Source organism: Microtus oregoni, unplaced genomic scaffold (assembly GCF_018167655.1).
Source record: "Microtus oregoni isolate MIOR12 unplaced genomic scaffold, Mior012 000025F_ref0000491, whole genome shotgun sequence".
NCBI classification, from domain to species: Eukaryota; Metazoa; Chordata; class Mammalia; order Rodentia; family Cricetidae; genus Microtus; species Microtus oregoni.
The window spans coordinates 12561970-12581492 of NW_024543084.1; the positions used below are offsets into that span (position 1 = coordinate 12561970).

General features: G+C 51.3%; 1 protein-coding gene across 1 annotated transcript in view; it reads left to right on the forward strand.

Moving 5' to 3' along the window:
* Window positions 1–19523, forward strand: part of Ak8 (adenylate kinase 8) — a 118226-nt gene that overhangs the window by 11733 nt on the left and 86970 nt on the right. The window contains exon 5 of the mRNA XM_041674942.1: window positions 6437–6505. Coding sequence (XP_041530876.1) covers window positions 6437–6505 — 69 coding nt within the window. The remainder of the gene's footprint in view (window positions 1–6436; window positions 6506–19523) is intronic.

Here is a 19523-nt window from a genome sequence, read left to right on the forward strand (position 1 = left end):
TCTTCTTTTTAAAACTATATTTTAGATGATTTCTTCATGTGTGTGTGCACGCGCCCTCAGAGGCCTGCAGAGGGTATCAGATCCCCTAGAGTTGGAGTTAAAAATGGTTGTGAGCCACCTAATGTGGGTGCTAGAAACTGAACTCAGGTCTTCTGGAAGAGAATCAAGTGCTACTAACCACTGAGCTGTCTCTCCAGTCCTCCATTTTCTTTTGAATGAACTGAAAAGCAAAGTCTTGTGTAAAATAAGATGCAGGCAGATATGACAGTGGAAAGAGGGAATTTAGAGGCCAGGCCCTTCCTTGTAGGAAAGCAGGTAAAGAGCAATGATTTGTCCTGGTTAAGACAATGTAGTCCAGTCCAGTGAAGAAGCGGTGGGGGCGGCACATCTTCATCCCACAGAGGGGGCCTGGTGACCACACCTGGGCTGCGGGACTGAGCTGCGCTGTGACTTCAAGGGCGGCCATCAGACACAGCAACCCCAGTGCTAGACTCTGGAAGTGTTTCTCTGACGCTGTAGGGTTCCCCATGGCCCTGTGTCCACCCTCAGCGCTTCCCATTCTTGCTTTTGCTCCTGGTGCAGCCCACAGGGATGGAGACTGCTGTTTCCCAGACCCCACCAGCTTCGTGGTCACCAAATAACCCTAGCGCAGGCCTGACAGCCTTTCCGGTGCTGGGATTAGCAGCACGCACCATGTCCTCTGGGGTCCCTGCAGGTGCCACACAGGGACGTGAACCACCGAAGACATGAGTGAAAACCCAGTGCGGACTTCGTCAGCCTGGATCAGACTTCCCAGAGTCTAATGCCAGGCGGTTCATTATCAGCATATTCTAACAGTACAGTTGGGGAAAAGGTTTCCAGGCAACAGTCAGTCCAATCAGTGCAATTCCAGGTGCACTGCGACTACAAAGATTCTTTTTTATAGTGCGTGTTCGTGTGACCATTAGGGTGGGCTCTGTGGCTAAAAGGCCTAGAATCTAGTGTGGTCTGTTCTGTTTGTTTTACTCTTTTTGGCTCTTTTGTGGGGCCCACCACCCAGCCCCCAAATAAATCACACACGGAGGCTTATTCTTAGTTATGAATGCTCAGCCTTAGCTTGGCTTGTTTCTTGCCAACTTTTCTCATTTTAAATTATCCCATCCACCTTCTCCCTCTGGGCTTTTATCTTTCTTACTTCATTTATTTATTTATTTATTTATTTATACAATGTTTTGTCTGTATGCCTGCAGGCCAGAAGAGGGCGCCAGACCTCATTGCAGATGGTTGTGAGCCACCATGTGGTTGCTGGGAATTGAACTCAGGACCTTTGGAAGAGCAGGCAATGCTCTTAAACACTGAGCCATCTCTCCAGCCCTCTTTCTTACTTCTGTATACTTTACTTTCACTCTGGCTCCGAGGCTGGTTCCCGATGTCCTCCTCTCCTTGCTCTCTGCTCCTCTCTTCCTAGGTTCTCCTCCTATTTATATTCTCTGCCTGCTCAGCCCCGCCTGTCCTTGCTCCTGCCTTGCTATTGGCCGTTGAGCTCTTTATTAGACCATCAGGTGTTTCAGACAGGCCAAGAATCACAGCTTCACAGAGTTAAACAAATGCAGCGTAAACAAAAGCATCACAGCTGAAACTAATATTCCCCACAATGATCTCTGACCGGTAGCGCACAGGTCACCAGGACACACGGTACATGTGACATCTCCTCTAAGGATGGGTAAGCGTCTAGGGAGGGAAGAGTCTGGGATAATCATCCTGGGTGAGGTCTGTCTCCACAGAGAGCAGAAAGGTCACCAGGTCGTTAATAGAATCCACTCTTGGCTTTCCGGATGGGAAGCGGGTATCTGATTTTATCTCCTCCATGGAGAAGACATCCCTGTGTGATTAATATTCCTGGTTCTCCTGGTGCTTCTCTGTGAGCACAGGACGCAATGCCCCCAACAATACGCAGCTAGCCAAGTGTCTTTTAAAAGATTTTTTTTTGTGTGTTTGGTGTATGAGTGTGTGTGTGTGTGTGTGCGTGAAAACCAGGGGTCAATGAGGAGCGTGTTCCTCGATCACTCTCAGACATGTTCTTTTTCAGCCAGGTCTCTCAGTGAACCTGGAACCCACCTAGGCTGGCTGGCTAGCTGTTATCTCTGCCTCTTCTATCTCCTTGTCTTGTATTTCAGCACACTGTCTTTAATTAAATGCAAAGATTTTTTTCCCCAAAATTCCCTTTAGGGCAAAGAGTGGGGAAATGCCTTGGTATTCTTCTCTGAGGTCCAGGCTCTGTGTCGTCCCCCCCCCCCCCCCCCCAGCGTGGCACCCTCGGGTCTGCTGATACTCAGCGTCTGGGCCACCACCCAGGTCCCCTCAGCTCCACCATCTCAGAGCCCCATCTGTCCAGTGCCCTGGCCACAGTCGAGGCCTGTTGGCCCTTCTAGTGCTTAGACCCCAGGACTTGAAGCTATATAATACATCAGCCAGCCCAGCCAGCTGGCTCGCTTGTGAGACAGAAACACAAGCACATTTGACCTTCAAGTCGGACTTGTGACCTTCAGTCATCCACCCTCCCAGAGGACACCTTTTTGTCAAAACCAAAGATTAAAGGAGACTGCCCCAGGTAAAGACACCGTTGGACATGGGACCCAGCCATCTGCTGAGCCACAGGCACAGCCTGGGAGGTGTGTCCAGACTGCGGAGCTAAGGTTCGTTCAACTCTTTTCTAAGAGCAGGGCTGTGATGCTCCCAGCCATGGAAGATTCTGGAATCAAAGTATCAGAACGCCAGAAGGGGCAGGACTGTTCTCCAAGCCACTGAGGGATCACACGACTTTTTGTTTATTATGACTTGTATATTACAAAATAAGACAAAGATGTGAAGGAGATTTGAGACCCTCACAGGCCAGGTCCTGGCATCAGCGGCTCCCATGTCAGGCCCCACAGCTTTAGGATTGAATTCTCTGCGGGAAGTGCAAACTGCCTACCCCAGGGGCTTCCCCCCTCCACCCAGTCCAGCAGCACAGTCCCTTTCTGCGCCAGGCACCTTATAAACCACCTGTGGCCTGGCCTGGCCTGGCCTTTAGAGCCAGTCCTGAGGAGTGGGATCAAGGCATAACCTTTAAGACACCATCTTGGGAATTGTGAGACGAGAGGCCCAGCCCCCTCCCCCCAGCACACTCCCCTCTGTCACTGCGGTTAATTATGTCATAATTGATGTGTCTGGGTGTCCTCTGGAAGGTGTTGTATCGGGGCAGAGCTGCCTTGTTTGTGGAGTGAATAAGTGACCTGAGTTTGGGAAGCTGGGCTTCTAAAGCTGGGTTATTCCTAATTCAGGTCTCCACGGCGTTCACAATGTATTTTCCCCTTGCATCCCAGGCTTACTCTGAGCTCCAACTTCTGATGCGCTGGCCTGCACTTCCGGGGGCTAGACTACAGTCATGTGCCGCTGGGCCCAGTTTTGTGTCTACAAATTTAAAACCTGGTTGCTGGCTTCTGTGCTAGTGTGCCAGCCTCCCGAATCCCAAGGCCAACACTGCCTGTCCCTCCTTAAGTGTCAATGGCCACCTTGTGGTGGACTCTGCCTCTCTCATTCTCTCCTTCTTCTTATCCCCTGTCCCCAGCCTCTGCCTCCCCCTCCAGAGTCTTAGGGGTGGTTCTTCTGCCATCCCTTAATTTCCTGCTAACTTGCAGCAGCTGAGCTTTTCATAAGAATCTGGAAAATGTTCTTTTTTTAAAAAAGAAAAGAAACATTTTTTACTTTTAAATTATACTGTGTGTGTATGTGCACGCATGTGCACAAGTGTGCACTCATGTCGGCTCCAAGGCACTTGTGGAGGTCAGAGAACAACTTGGAAGAGTAGATTCTCTTTCCACCAGGAATTGAACTTGGGTCATCAGGATGCACGGTGGCATGTACCTTTACCCACTGCTAACTCTCTGACCTGGGAAAGGTCCTTGGCCCTTCTGACAGAGCTATCTGTGGAAGGCAGACCAGGGCTCTCAGCTTGTCCCCTCCTGCTGTGCTGTTGGAGTCTGTTCTGTGCCCACCGACATTAGGGTCCCCGAGAGTGGATCCTGGTGATAAGTGACCCAAACTCATGCCACTCCCATGTGAAATGAAGTCCAATCCAGGAAGTTAAGTGGTTCCTGTGGGCAGAACCAGGCACAGCCCAGTCACCTGGCACCTCCAAGCATCCAACCAGCATGTCCTTCAAGACACGAAGAGACACTGGGGTGGCATACCAGTCATCCCGCCACTGGGCCCCACCGCTGCTAGAGGCAACACTGGAAGTTGCCAGGGAAGAGAACAAAACCCAGACTGGCTGAAATAGATGCAGCCAATGCTGTCCCTAAACAATCAAAAAAGCAGACTGGCCCCACGGTGAGTCTGGGTGTTGTGAGGAGAGCCACTTGTTTTTTTCCCAGCTGCCTGGCAGCTCAGACCCAAAATAACCACAGAGAAACTGTATTATTTAAAACACTGCTTGGCCCATTAGCTTGGCTAATGCTTATATCTTAATTTAACCGATTTCTAGTAATCTGTGTATTGCAACGTGGCTGTGGCTTACCGGGTGAAGTTCCCAGGCGGGGCTACATGGCTTCCCTCCTAATTCCTTCTTTCTCCCAGCATTCAGTTTAGTTTCCCTGTCTAGCTCTATTCTACCTTATCAGCCCAAGCCAGTTTCTTTATGAACCAGTGATATTCACAGCATACAGAGGGGAATCACACATCAACTGGGCACTCAGAGCAGTGCCCAGGAGAAGCCACGTGGGCTCCAGCTACTTGTCTCCGCCTCTCCCTGTAATCCAGGCTTGGGGGGCGGGGAGATGAGTTACCAGGTTCTAGAAGGAGGTAGCCTGACTCCCGCAAAGACAGTCTGGCGGGCCTTCTGGAAGCAGCCCAGAGCCCCTGTGATGATGTGACACATCAAAGCTGCCATCCAGACAGCAGAGTGGCAGGGGACGGCAGGGGGCATTTGGGATGGGCTTTCCTCAAAGCCACCACCTAGCCCCTGCTGGGAAGGTATCCAGAGGCGTGCACCCCACCTGGGCCTGCCACCTTTCAAATGTGTGCTTTGACTGCTTAGATTCTGTGCATCTGGGCAGATGCTTCTTGTGTCCCTGTCCTTGTTTGCATGTTGTGTGAGTAGATGGTGTCAGGGAGGGAGGTGAGCCCTGGGAACATGGCCCAGGCATGCAAACCGCTCTGGCAGGGAGGGGACAGGAAGAGAAGGTGCTACCTATCCACTCCTTCTTTATTGCCAACCCTGGGGAGCTCCGCTGGAGGATGTGGGCACCAACAAAAAGGCGGCCTCATTGTCCAGTGGCTCCCAGCCTGGTGGACCCTTTGACTCTGAGGTCACTTTAGGCTACAGGCTCTCCATGTGAGGCCCCAGTCCTGGTGTAATGCCATCACTTGGGGGACCATGTTGGAAATGCAGGCTCTCAAATTCAGAACTCCTGGGGCAGGTTCCAGGAACTCACTGACTGGGCTGAAGATGTGGCTCCCTTAAGTAGACTGCTTGCCTAGCATTCATCAGGCCCTAAATCAGATCCCAGTAATCCCAGCACGTGGGAGGTATAGAGGCAGTAGGCTCAGTCGTTCAAGGCCATCCTTGGCTACATAGGAGTAGCCGAGAAACCAGGGGTTGTGGGAGGTGGTGCTGGGGAGATGGCTAAGTAGGTAAAGTGCTTGCTGTGCAAGCATGAGGACCTGAGTTCAATCCCCAGCACCCATGTTAAAAAGCCAGGAGTGGTGGCATGCACCTTTAATCCCAGAACTTAGGAGGCAGGCAGATCTCTGTGAGTTCAAGGCTAGCCTGGTCTACAAAGCAAGTTCCAGGACAGGACAGATTCCAAAGCTACAGAGAAACTCTGTCTCAAAAAAAAAAAAAGACACATATCATGCATACTTGTAATCCCAGCACTGAGGGGATAGAGACAGGAAGGGTCCTGGGCTAGGCAGCCAGCCAAACCTAGTTGGAGTGTTCCAGGCCAGTGAGAGACGAAAACACAAACAAAAACAAAGGTAGGTGGCACCTGAGGTGAAGGTCCCAGCTGTGGTTCATGATTCTCAGGTGTTATTGACACATAAAAGTCAGGCTTCCAGGAATGTATCCTTGGCACTCTTCTGATGCTGGGGCCGTTGTCTGTTGGTCAACATTCATGCCCAGTTCTTTGGGGTAAGGCCTTCTGTCATTTGCCCAGTGGTGTGAACACGCTCATCAAAGTCAGCTTTTGGTCAGCAGTGTGAAGTCATCAAATGTGCGGTTGGAGAGAGGTGTGCACACCCCCTCAAGCCTCAGCCAACTGGCTCTCATTCCTACCTTGTGTGGGGTTCAAAGGCTAAAGACACCGTTCCTTTCCTTGAGCATCACCACTACTGGGAGCAAGAGACGCGTCCTTGAACAGCTTGTTACCTGCATTCATGGGGCACGGAGACCTCACACCATGTGTCTTTCCTCCAGAGGATTCCCAATTCGATGCTCGTCAGCCTGGTCCAGGAGCGCCTGAATGAGGACGACTGCCTCAGGAGGGTAAGGCTGCGTGGCACTGCGTGCCTCGGGATGGTTGCCAGAGTAAGGGAGAAGGGATGAATCCATCTGTGAGGCGACAGAGAAGGTAAAGCTGGCAACTAGAAGCTGAACAAATGTCAGTGTGTAGTCATGGGCACCAGAGTAGGTGGGGTAGTTGACAATTCTGTTGGGGTGCCTATAGGAACAGCTAACCTACTCTGAGCCATCCTAGAAGAACAGCCAGCAAGATGAAATTGCCAAAGTATATGTGGGAGAGGGACCAAGGGACCCCACTAGTGACACTGAAGTGTCCAAGGTCTTTGACTGCCTGCTGTGTCCATGTGCCTTTTACCCGCCGCCTGCTCACCCGTCTACTTGGGTGGCTCTTCCGGACCCGCAGCGAGCTGTCTCTGCCCGCTCGCCGCATGGCGGGACCAGCCCGCCCAGGATGAGCCACCGCTTGTAAACCGCCCGGGGATCTTGCAGCTCCCAGAGCCCACTGCCTGCCTACTGCCGCCTGGGATCTGCAAGCATTTTTAAAAAATCATAAAAGGGGGCTGGAGAGATGGCTCAGAGGTTAAGAGCACTGACTGCTCTTCCAGAGGTCCTGAGTTCAATTCCTAGCAACCACATGATGGCTCACAACCATCTATGATATCTGGTGTCCTCTTCTGGTGTGTGGGAAGCAGAATGTTGTACACATAATAAATAAATAAATAAACAAACAAACAAACAAATAAATAATAAAAGGTAGGATGTGTTTAGTCCATTCTGCCCAGACCTGGAGCCTGTGTAACACACATGTACATATGTACAGATATACTATCTCTCCCTCATCCCTCCTCTTCCCTCCCTTAACAGTTGATTTGGGGCGCAGGCAGGATCTAGATCACTCAGGTGGTCCCCCCCACCCCGCGTGGTGGTGAGTGAGCAGCTGCTTTCACAGCCTTGCCCTGTGTGCTTTAGTCATGTGAACTATGAACAGGTCACAGATCAGCTGAAGTCTTGGGGTCAAAGAGTGGTCTGAAGTGTTTTTGCTTTCTTCTACCCCAAGTCACTCACGCCCAGCCAGTCAGTGGTCTCCAGCCCAGGCTTGAACAGGTGCCCAGGGCTGGGGCTCTTCTGACAAACTTTGCTGGGGTGAGATCGCTTGGGGCTCGCTGCTTCTGTGTCTGTGTGGCAGCCGCTCAGCTCTGATGTAATACAAAAGCAGCTGAATACAGGAGCGATGGAAGGGTAGGGCTGCACTCCAGTAAAACTACTGAAACATCCAGGATTGTCCAGGTAGATATACTGGCCTGTGTTGCAGGAGTCACCCTGGAGGGGCCTGGCTGTCATGGTCTGTGGGGGATGGGAGGGAGGCAAGGAGAGAATAGAGAAGGAAAGGGGGTGGCTCGTCCTGCTGTCATCTAACTGGGGACAAACTGGCTGGCATGGAAACTGAGTCATCTGGAACCAGCTGGGCAGCTCTGAGAGTCGCTGTCCCTCTCCAGCCTCAGAGCAGACAGAACAGTACTGACCGGTGCAAGTGTTGTTCTTCATGTCACTGCATCCCGGGGCAGTAAAGGTGGAAGCTTAGCCTGCACTGCAGAGCCACAGATGCTTGAGGCTGAGTAAGAGTGGCTTTGTGTGTCCTGGGAGCAAGATGCATTCACATCAGCCCAGCCGCCCGGCTGCCCTTCTGTTTTTAACACATTCCCAATGTGATACAAAGAGCTGGAGAGATGGCTGAATAGTTAGGAGCACCTGCAGCTCCTGCAGAGGACCAGAGTCCGGTTCCCAGCAGCCACATCAGGTGGCTCACAACTGCCCGTAACTCCAGCTCCAGGGTATCTACTTCTTCTGGCCTCTATGGGTAGGTGCTTATAAACATGCAGACATACGCACATAAATAAATCTTTAAAGATGAAACATGAGCCGGGCGGTGGTGGTGCACACCTTTAATCCCAGCATTCGGGAGGCAGAGCAGCTGAGCTGCATCCTCAGTCCCAGGACATTCTGACATCCAGCAAGCCCTTCTTGAACCTGTTACAAGCTCGAGCCACACAGTGTAAGCCACATTCAAGGTCAGGCTTCCAGAGTTCTTCCCAAGAGCTCCCACTGTCATTAATCTACTATTATCTACTTTTATTGATATGTTTATATCATAATTGCTGCCTTGATTATATCTTTTTCCATTTTTTCTTGCATGTGAGCGTGTGCAGGTACAGGTGTGTGGTAGCTAAGTGTGACATCAGTGTCTCCCATGACTGTTCTCCACTTTTCATTTACTGAAGGGGTGTCTCCTGTCATGGATGGGGTACCTCCTGTATGGATGAGGTGCCTCCTGTATGAATGGGGTATCTCCTGTATGGATGGGGAGTCTCCTGTATGGATGGGGTGTCTCCTATATGAATGGGGTGTCTCCTGTATGGATGGGGAGTCTCCTGGAGGTTTGGTTATCGTTCCTTCCTTCACGCCTCCATTTCCCTATCTTGCACAACAACAGGGTTGTGCTTAAAGACTGAGGTGCCTCCCTGACCTACGTGTCTGGGATTGTGTTACCTGCAGGGAAAGAACCACCTTCTTCAATTTGTTTTAAGATTTCTTTTAACCTTCAAGGGGCATCTGGAGCCGTTTTCATCTCTTCCCGACGGAGACAGATTTCCAGGGCGAGGCGAGGCTTCTAATTATGAGCTTTGGTTGTTCAAAAGCAAAACAAACCCTCACCCAAAACAAGCAGGCTCTCTTGCTTTTCGGGAGAAAAATGACACATATGCATATTCATTTATATGGTAATTATTATTATTTAGCTACACAGGGACTGGAATTGGTAATTTAGAGCACAAAAATATTGCAGGAAATAGTGTTCCGGGAAGCATAACCCATCAGGAGGCTGTGGTTAATGCCCTGTTTCTTTTCTTTCCCCTGCTTTTTTCTTCTTTTGCAATCTCTTTGAAGAATTTTATTTGAAGTGACCATCAAATGCATTAGAGAAAGAGAAATTAGCAGCTGGTTTCAGAATTATGGAAAGGTGGCCGCTCAACCTGCTAGAGATATATGAGCTGCTCCTTAGGGACAGCCATGTCCCTGAGGTCAGCGTGTGCCCACACTTCTCTTGGACAAAGGAGAGCTAACAAGGCAGGTGTGGGCCCGGGGAATGTACATAAGAAGGGTCAGAACCAGAGACTCCGCGGCACCTTGGCTGGAATGCATGCGCTCTGATTGATGTGGATGGTTGACGCTCCCTTTCAGCTTTCTTCCCACGGCTCCCTTCCTGTTGCTTCCCACCCACTAGCATGCAGGAGGCCCCGGTTCAGTTCCCAGCACTGCAATTAAAAAAACCTGCTGTGGCAGAAAGAAAAAAAGAAAAATAATATGAATGTATTTTTTGGCCACAGTCCATCCATTCAAATTGTTCAGAACTCAGAAACCACCAGAAGCCCTTTTCCTGGCCACGCCCAGCTACCTGGGGTGGCTCCTCCCCTCAAGACAGCTGTAGAGCAACTTGCCTTCAGGAGATGCTAATGTACACAGAGGAAACACCCGTTTCTTTAAAATAAATATGAATCTGGGCATGGCACACATCTGTCACCCTGCACTGGTGGGTCAGGCAGGCAGGTCCGCGGTGCTTCCTGGCCAGAGAGTATAGCTGAACCAGTGAGCCTCCTTGTGTATGTGTGCACGCATGCCCCACAGCCTGTCCCCCACCCCCACCCCAGAAGCCTGCGCTCAGCTTCATCCCTCCATCACCTTCACTCCCTGGATATCCAGGCCTTTTAGTCTGCTGACCCCGCCCCACTCAGGACCTCCACACTCCATGGCACATAGACCCGAAGGTACCTGCCCTTGGTTTTCTACTTCCTGGTGCCCACATCTTATGCAGTCCCCATCTCTGCAGCAGGCGAGACCACGGCCTGGCATCACGTCATACAGTAATGAGTCTCCGCAGACTGGAGGGGAGGTTCTTCTTGTTGGCACCATACAAAGAGCAGCCAGGTTGGAGGGGTCCCCGTGGTGGTCTCTGGGCACATCAGGCCGCAGCCAGCCTCCACCCGCAGGAGCAGGAGACCTCGGCCACACAGCAGGAACAAATGGAGGCTGTCCCACTCTGCATGAGCCAAGAAGAGAGTTCTTCCTCACTCCAGCCTCCAGATAAGAACACACTGCAGTGTGCAGGCCTCTGATTTGGCAGAAACGACACAATGCCCTTCTTATGACGTGCATCGTAAACAGGTGCAAGTCTTTCCCACGCCCTAGCTGAGGAAGGATGGTGGGGAGGAGCCCTTGCACGAATCCTCTCCTCTCTTTCACTTATTTCCCAGTCATTGTCCTCCTGGATCTGGTTTGGTGACAGAACAGGGCCTGCGGAAGTGTGACGCCACAGTGACAGCAGCTGACCTAAGGCTCTGTTGGTGGCCTGGAAAACCCTCAGTTCTGGCCCACTGGCCCTCAGTCCACAGCCCAGTCCCCACCGCTCTCTGAGCCTCCTTTCCTCTCCCGATTATTTGTGTGCATGTACAGTGTCTTCCCGTCACTCCACATTTTTTATTATTATTATTATTATTATTATATATGATTATAGGTGTATATGTGCATGTGAGGGGGATCAGTGGACTCCAGAAGAGGACTTTGGATCCCCTGGAGTAGTAGGCAGTTGTGAGCCACTTGATGTGGGTGCTGGGATCCAAACTCAAGTCCCCAGGAAGAGCAGTAGGTGCTCTTAGCCTCCAAGCCTCTCTCCAGCTCTTCCACCTCTGAGACGCTCTTCTGCTTCTCCCCAGGGTTTGCCTGTCTCTGCCTTCCTGGCACTAGCATCACAACTGTATGCAGCATGCTTGGCTTTTTTCTGTGGGCTCTGGGGTTCCATGTCCTCACGCTTGCACAGCGAGTGCTCTACCGGTAGAGCCGTCTCCCCAGCCCCAGTTTCCCTCTTTAGAATAAGGTTGTAGTAGATAAGTTCTGAAAATGATTCTTTAAAAAATATATATATTGATCTGGGCAGTGGTGGTGCACGCCTTTAATCCCAGTGCTTGGGAGGCAGAGGCAGGTGGATCTCTGTGAGTTCAAGGCCAGCCTGGTCTACAAGAGCTAGTTCCAGGATATCCAGATAACCAGAGCTGTTACACAGAGAAAAACCTGTCTCAAAAAATCAATATATACATATATATTTCAATATTTATATATATTGAAAAAGGAAACTCAGTGTGATGCTACAACTGAGTCCCAGCATTTAAGAAGCAGAGGCAGGAGGATTGCTGAGAGTTAGAGGCAAGCCTGGGCTATGGCATGAGATCCTTTCTCAAACAAAGCATACTAAGAAAATAAGTTGGAACTCATCCACGAGGCGGGGTGATGGTCTTGCTTTAACATCAGACATCTTGATGGTTGAATGTTATTTCTGCCCATTGAAGGAATAAGAAAAACACTGGAAAACTTCTCAGCAAAGGGTATCACATCGACATGAAAGATGGGTTCTGAAGAACTTGGGCCCCAGGTCTCAAGGTGTGCTTCCACTTGGGGTGTAGCAGTTGAAGTTGACCAGGGCGTGGGGGACCAAGGTCTAATGAGAGGTTTGAACACTTCAGAGACTTGGGAGTCGCCAGATAGCCCTCCACGGTCCATCTAAACCACCCAGGGCAGCAGCCGCACCGTCTCCTGAAGGAACCTGAAGAGAAACGTGGAGTGCTGACATCTCCACGTAAACTTTCCACCCTGACCACGCCGCTCTGTTGGATCCTAACCACCACCCCCTTCTGTGAATCAGCAGCATCTTGGAGAAGGTTTTATTGGCATAGTGCTACCGAACCTGGGACAGATCCAGATAGCGTTCATTCTTTCCTTCCATCAGCGTTTATGGAGCATGGGGTCAGTGGAGCAGTGGGTCCATGAAGCAGTGGGTCCGTGGAGCATGTGGTCTGTGGAGAATGTGGTCCGTGGAGCACGGGGTCCATGGAGCACCAGGTCTGTGGAGCATGGACTCCGTGGAGTATGGGGTCCGTGGAGCACGGGGTCCATGGAGCAGCGGGTCTGTGAAGCAGCGGGTCTGTAAAGCATGTGGTCTGTGGAGCATGGAGTCCATGGAGCATGTGGTCCATGGAGCATGGGGTCTATGGAGCAGCGGGTCCATGAAGCAGCAGGTCTATAAAGCATGTGGTCTGTGGAGCATGGGGTCCGTGGAGCTTGGGGTCTGTGGAGCATGGGGGTCTGTGGAGCACAGGGTCCGTGAAGCAGCAGGTCCATGAAGCATGTGGTCTGTGAAGCAAGGGGTCTGTGGAGCACGGGGTCTGTGGAGTATGGGGTCAATGGAGCATGGGGTCAATGGAGCATGGGATCCCTCCTGGGTACCATGTGAGAGGCGGGGGGACCCTTTCACTGACCTCTCAGAGCATGGGCACTCAGTGACCAGTGTACTGGACATCGTTTTCCTCTCCTTGCATTACAAACTTAGGGGCTTAAAACAACCCATTTAGTATGCCTGCATCTCAGTGAGTCTGGATCTGATCTCAGCTACCAGGATTCTTTCCTCTGGGTCTACAATCAAGAAGTTGGCTGGAAGTCGCTGGACACACAGCTTGTGCCCACCCCTGCTGGTCTGAGCCACCCCTCAGATGGCTGGGCTGGGACACGCAGACAGGAAGTGACTGGAGAGTCTCCCAGGACTGGGTGCCGCAGTGCATGGCCTCAGGCAATGACTGCCTCGTTCTCTGGTTGAGAAGATCCAGCCCAGTGCTCAGTGCGTGTGCTGTGCTTGTGTCCACTCAGACAGGCTAAGATACTCCACTGCCGGAGGAGCTTGGTTGATGTGAGCCCTAAGTATCATACGGTGAATGGACAGCCGACAGATTCATAAACAAACCCACAAGTGTACAATTTATGGGGAGCCCGACTTGCAGGGCTTCGGGAACACCTGTCTTTTGGATAGTCACTGTCAATTCTGTAGAAATCGTATGAAATCGTGACGTTTCTCCCTTCCATGATGGGATTTACCCCCAAATAGCCCAGCACTGTACAAATCATTCTTTAAACCCAACTTTTCCTGTACTGGCAACTGGATACCTTTCCCCACACTGTGGGGCCCTGGCATGAAACCTTTGTTCTCATCGTCAAATCTACATAAAGCTAGACCCCACAATTATCCTTATTGACAGGGCTCATTGATAAGAAAGAAGCACTGAGCAGGAGAGACAGCATGTCTGCTCTTTCTGTGTCTACCTTTCATGTGACACAAGGTCTTAGTCTAGGAAATTAACTGTGTGCACCTTTACCCCCAAAATATACAGGACAAAAGCTTGGGTCACTAAACCAGCCCCAGAGAAAAAAGTTCTCACCTGGGTGCCAGCAGAGAGACCACAAGGATGCTTAGGCCTGGGAGGGGGAGGGGGATCAGGCTCCATCCTAATCCTCCCAGTATCTTCACAGCCACACACCTTCTGATACATAAGGCACCTATCTTTTATCTATCCTGTTAGCCCTAAGAAATGCATGCTTGGTATCATTGTTATTTACCAGAAAACGGTTAACTTTATCTGTGTGGGTATGCAAACTGGAAACCTTATGGGATGGGAAAAACAGAGGAGCATCAAAAGAGAAATATCGAGGAGGAACATCGAAAGGGGAACATCAAGAGAGCGTTAGAGGGCATGGAAAGAATAAATGGGACATGATAAAAAGACTTACGTGAGCTAATTTGTTTCGTTTACCCTCAGATTTTTTTAGTTGGGTTTTTGCCTGATGTAGTGGATCCCTCTGAATCCTGAGAGGTTTAATGGGGCTTAACCCCAGCATAAACCTAGATGCTTGGTGCACACCATCTGAGTGTGACTTCGGGGTGGAAGGCTGATGCTCATTTCTTCTGTGCTTTGTGCCAGAGAGCAGTGTCAGCTGGGCAAGCACGGTGGCGCACACCTGTGATCTCAGTGCCTGGAGAGGTGGGCAAGAAGGGAAAGGGGATGGTGGGTCAGGGAGAAAGGAGGGAGAGGGAGAAAGAAGAAAGGAAGGGGCCTGGAGAGATGGTGCAGAGGTTAAGAGCACTGACTGCTCTTCCAGGGGTCTTGAGTTCAATTCCCAGCAACCACATGGTGGTTCGCAACCATCCATAATGAGATCTGGTGCCCTCTACTGGCCTGCAGGCACACATGCAGGCAGGACAGTTTGGGAGTGAGGCTTGCAGTACACCAAGAGCCTTAAAGAGCATTGTCAGGACCATGACCTAATGAGGTTGGAGGCACAACACACCCAACGAGTAGGAGTGCACAGTCTTCCTATAGGGACCCAGCAGGGACAAAAGCCACTGGGTATAATTCAAGAATCCAGACATCACTGCATTTCAGACCTCGGGGTGGGGGTTGTTGGCGGAGGAAGGCAAGCAAAGGCCACACACAGCAAAAAAGTATATAACTGTTCCATTGAGAAGAGAATCGTGCTATGGAAACGCTGTCTCCTCTCACCGTCCCCCCTGCAAAGCAACAGCTGTCTCCCTACCTGCAAGAGGCCATCACAGTCTGTCTGTGGGCTACTGACATTCCTTTGTAGGAGAGAGTAGGAAGGGTCATTGGACCCTCAACTGAGTGTCCAGCCTCTCTCTCCAGTCATTTGAATGCAATTCTGTCCTAATTGCCCCTAGTCTTGGGTCTCATATATTGAGGGCTAGGGTATATGGACTAAGTGGAAGGCTAATTGAGGGAACTCCATGTATGTGGCCGTGGGGAAACCACCATCCCTTCCCAGGGTGACTGCTTTGGGGTCAGTAATTCCCCACCATGCACCCATGCTCCAGAAATGAGCCCAATAAACCTGTTGGTCCCGGGGGTAAACTTTGGTGGAATCCACTCTTGGTTTTGACACTGGGACCATATGAGGACAGGGTAGGTGTCATTTATGTCTTCCCTTCCCCTTGCCTAGAAAGTTCTCACAACGACGAATTGTGGTGAGCCAGCATTTGTTAGCACGCACAGTGCCTGCGGCCCTGAACAACCAGCCCAGGAGAGGCAAGGGAAGGCAGAGGGGCTGCAGAAAGATGAGTGTGAGTGGCCCCCAGCTCACCCCAAGGAAGCCTCACACCCACTGCCCAGAGGCCAGCAGGCAGTGAGTGCATGAGGCTGGTTCCCTGTGCACTCCTTCCTCGAGCTAGGGGGAGCAGGCATCAGGTCGAGGGTGCAGCAGCCCAGTGGGGAGAATGCTTGCTTAGCAAGCAGGAGGCCTATGTTCCACCTCCCCGCACGGCATGAACCTAGGCATGGTGGTACTCACCTGTGCTGTGGCATGTTAGTTGAAGCTGTGTTACATTTGTTTATGCTGTGGAATGTTTGTTTAATGATACAAAGATGTGTCGCATTCTTTTCTGTTGCCTTTGTTTAACCCTGTGAAGCTGTGTCACTGCCAGTCTAAAACAGGCCCGGCGGTGGTGGTGCACTCGGGAGGCAGAGGCAGGCAGATCTCTGTGAGTTCGAGACCAGCCTGGTCTACAAGAGCTAGTTCCAGGACAGGCTCCAAAGCTACAGAGAAACCCTGTCTCGAAAAACCAAAAAAAAAAAAAAAAAAAAGAAATGTGTATGGAGTAGAGAAAGATAAGCCCAGAGTCAAAAGGTAGATGGGATAAGTTAAGATCTTTCTAGAAACAAGCCAAGCTAAAGCTGGATGCTTATTAGTAACAACAAGACTCCGTGTGGGGCTGGAGAGATGGCTCAGTGGTTAAGAGCATTGCCTGCTCTTCCAAAGGTCCTGAGTTCAATTCCCGGCAACCACATGGTGGCTCACAACCATCTGTAATGAGGTCTGGTGCCCTCTTCTGGCCTGCAGACACACACACAGACAGAATATTGTATACACAATAAATAAATATAAAAAAAAGACTCCGTGTGTTTATTTGGGAGCTGGGTGGCAGTTATCCCAAAGATCAAAGTAAACAAAGAAAAAACCAACTAACTACACACCCGTAGGCAGCAAGATCAGAAGAAGTTCAAGGTCATTCTTGGCCACACTGTTGAGTTCAAGGTCAGCCTGCAACACCTGCGTCCCAGTCTCGAGAGAAATAGGTGCCAGCTCTGGCTCGTGGTGGCTGGAAGCTGGACTGTCTCCTACCCTGAGAGCCACAGAAGTGTCTTGGGTGTGTCTTTATTCCACATAGAACCTAAAGCTTCTCAGGGTTCACACATGTGTGCAATCATGATAATTCTGATTTCACAACAAAGGGAGGGGGCACCGAGTGTGTTTCTGACCCTGAGACAAGGTTTCTCCGTAGCTTTGGAGCCTGTTCTGGAACTAGCTCTTGTAGACCAGGCTGGCCTCAAACTCACAAAGATCCGCCTGCCTCTGCCTCCCAAGTGCTGGGATTAATACTCGGTAGATTTCTAGAATCTCCACCCTCATTTTGGCCACAGTTTCTGTTGCCCCATGGCCACAGCGCTTTACAGTAACTTCCTCACGGTGGAAGTGTTACCCAAGCAGATGAGCCAATCCACGGCACAGAACCGGGGCCGCTTGCTTTATTCCTCCTGGCGGTGTTAACTGGGTTAGCATCACGGGCTGTCACTCCATGAACGTGGACCACTGGGCCACTGTGGAGGCTCAGGGATTGGTAGCTGTCATTGGCACACCTGCGGCTCTATGAGGCCTCTGTGCAGATGAGCTAGGAGCTGGAAACAAAGCTGAGGTCTGAACTGGCACGGTGCCAGGCAGAGCACGGAGTTTTACTACCACATTATTGACCTCCTTTACGGGACTCGTGGACAACCAAGCCATGAGGAGGTGAGTGGTATGTGGCCAGCGCCAGCAGAGGGAGGAGACACGTTATCGTTGAATAAACCTATATGACTCGTCACCACCCCATCGCCACGCCCACCCACCGCCACGCCCACCCCAGTGCCACATGGGAACTTTGCTTTCTCTGCACTATTTTTGGAAACTAACAGGATTCTAGCAGGAGAGCCGGGCAGTGTGAACAAAAGTGAACTCCTAGGGGGATTTGTGGGGGGAGGGGAGGAGGGATTGATTTCGTTTTTAGATCTCTCAATATTTAGCTCAGGCGTTGAACCCCTAACAGTCCTGTCTCCACCTCCCCAGTGCTGGGATTATAGGTGTTCATTGTGCCACCCCCGTCCCCAAAGGAAATAACTATGTTTTGATGTTCAGCGCGTCCTTAGAGGCAACTGATCATCCTGGCTGGTTCCCGTCTTGTGTTACGAGCGGCATGTTTGTTAGTTCACTCGCTTAGCTGGGTAGAACTAAGCTAAGAGGTCCCGGACACACCCCCAAGGGGGCTCTGCTGGCCTTTGCTGTGTGGAAGGACAGTGTGGCTTGGGTGCTGACGGCTAAGCAGCCAGGTTGTGGTACAGGGGTTGGGGGAGGGCACTGTCAGGCATGAACTTGCAGAAGTGAAAATCAACTCACCAGCACCCTTGGCTGACTGAGGTACCAGGTCCTGTTTGGGGAAAATCTCTCACCTGGCTCCCGGAAGGCCCAGCCTCTTCTCCCCACAAGCCATTTCTGTGCTGAGTTCTGCACAGAAGTCCCAAGTAGGATTCCTTCCTGCAGGCAGGTGGAGATTGGTCTACCTAGTTGGGAGTGATAATGTGAACCTCAGCACTGAAACAAGAGGATCAGGTGCATATCGAGCTCACGGCCAGTCTGGGCCACACACGCAAACAACAGCTCACTTTTCTCAAAATTATAAGGGTCGTGGTGAAGCTGGTGGAGTCCAGCCCATTTCCCTGGCTGCTTGCCTGGTCTCATAATGGCATCTTTTTTTTTTTAATGTTACATTTTCTTTATTTAGTGTGTATATGTACATGTGTGCAGAGGTCACAAGGCAACTTGTGGGAGCCCATTTTCTCCTCCCACATGGGTTCTAGGAACTGAACTCAAGTTGCCAGGCTCGGTGCCTTTACCCCCCGTGCCATCTCATTGGCCCTTTTTTCTCTTATGTGTTGGGGATCACTTCTCATTTCATCAGAGAAAAAGGAGGGCAGTGTGGAGTTTTTGATGCCTCTTATACTTGTTTTGGTAACTCAGACTTTGGGCCAAGGGAATGTGATTAGAATCTAAGGCTCCAGCCTCTGTTGGCCTCCTGGAGACCCTGGATGAATCAGCCAGCAGCTTCCAGATGCTTCCAATGGAGCCTTCTCTAGAGATCCACAGTCGGAGCCAGGAGGAGATCGGGCAGTTCTGGGGGAAGCCCCAGGGAACACCCACACTCTGGCTTCCCTTTGAGGAGCCAGGGAGGAAGAGAAGCACATCACAGAGGCAGCGGTTCAGAGGGCAGCCAAGCTTCCCACAGGCCTTGCTAAGTGTGCTTTGATAAGTCAGGAGGGCAGAAAGGGCCGGTGTTGCGCACAATGCAGGCCGAGCCTTGTTGCATCAGGCCATGCTCTGCTGCGCCTCGCCAGCTTCCCTGGGCTGCCTGGCTTCTCTGCTTCCCTTTCTTGCAGCTGTGACATCTGCTTGGTGCCTGTCCCTCCTATGATACCATGCCCCTTGCAGCTGTGCAGGCCCCCAGCTCTGTGCGGAGTGCCCTGAGCATACGGCCTTTTTGATGTGTGATAAAACAGAGCCGAGCCACGGGGGGGTACGGTGAGCTAAGGCGTTGGAATATCAATTAACCTGCTCCGAACAAAGCTGGGGCTCCAGTGTGGAGCAGACAACTCACCGAGGTGTCAGGAAGATGGATAATGTATTCTAATTAGGGGTTGCCGGATACCTCTGCACCCAGCCACTCCTGGATGCCAGACCCGCAAACCTAGCAGAGCACAGTGGTGGCAAATGTCTCAGTGTCCCTGGCATGGCTGTCATCGGTCGGTGTGTCCTGACTGATTACTTCTTGCTTTGCCAAAAGTGTTCTCGGCTCTGATTGCCATTCCCTCTGGTACGGGCGTCCATTTTCCGCTGTGCTGGAAGCCTCTGTGAAAGTTGTGTGCTCTGGGGAAGAGGGCTGAGCCTGGGGACACTCACACGGAGGCCTCTGTCTAGCCACTGTCCCTCCAAAGGCCACTGATGTGGACGCACATGGACAGGTGTCTGTGACTGCCTGCCCTGTGGGACGAGGGGCTGCCGCTGATACCTT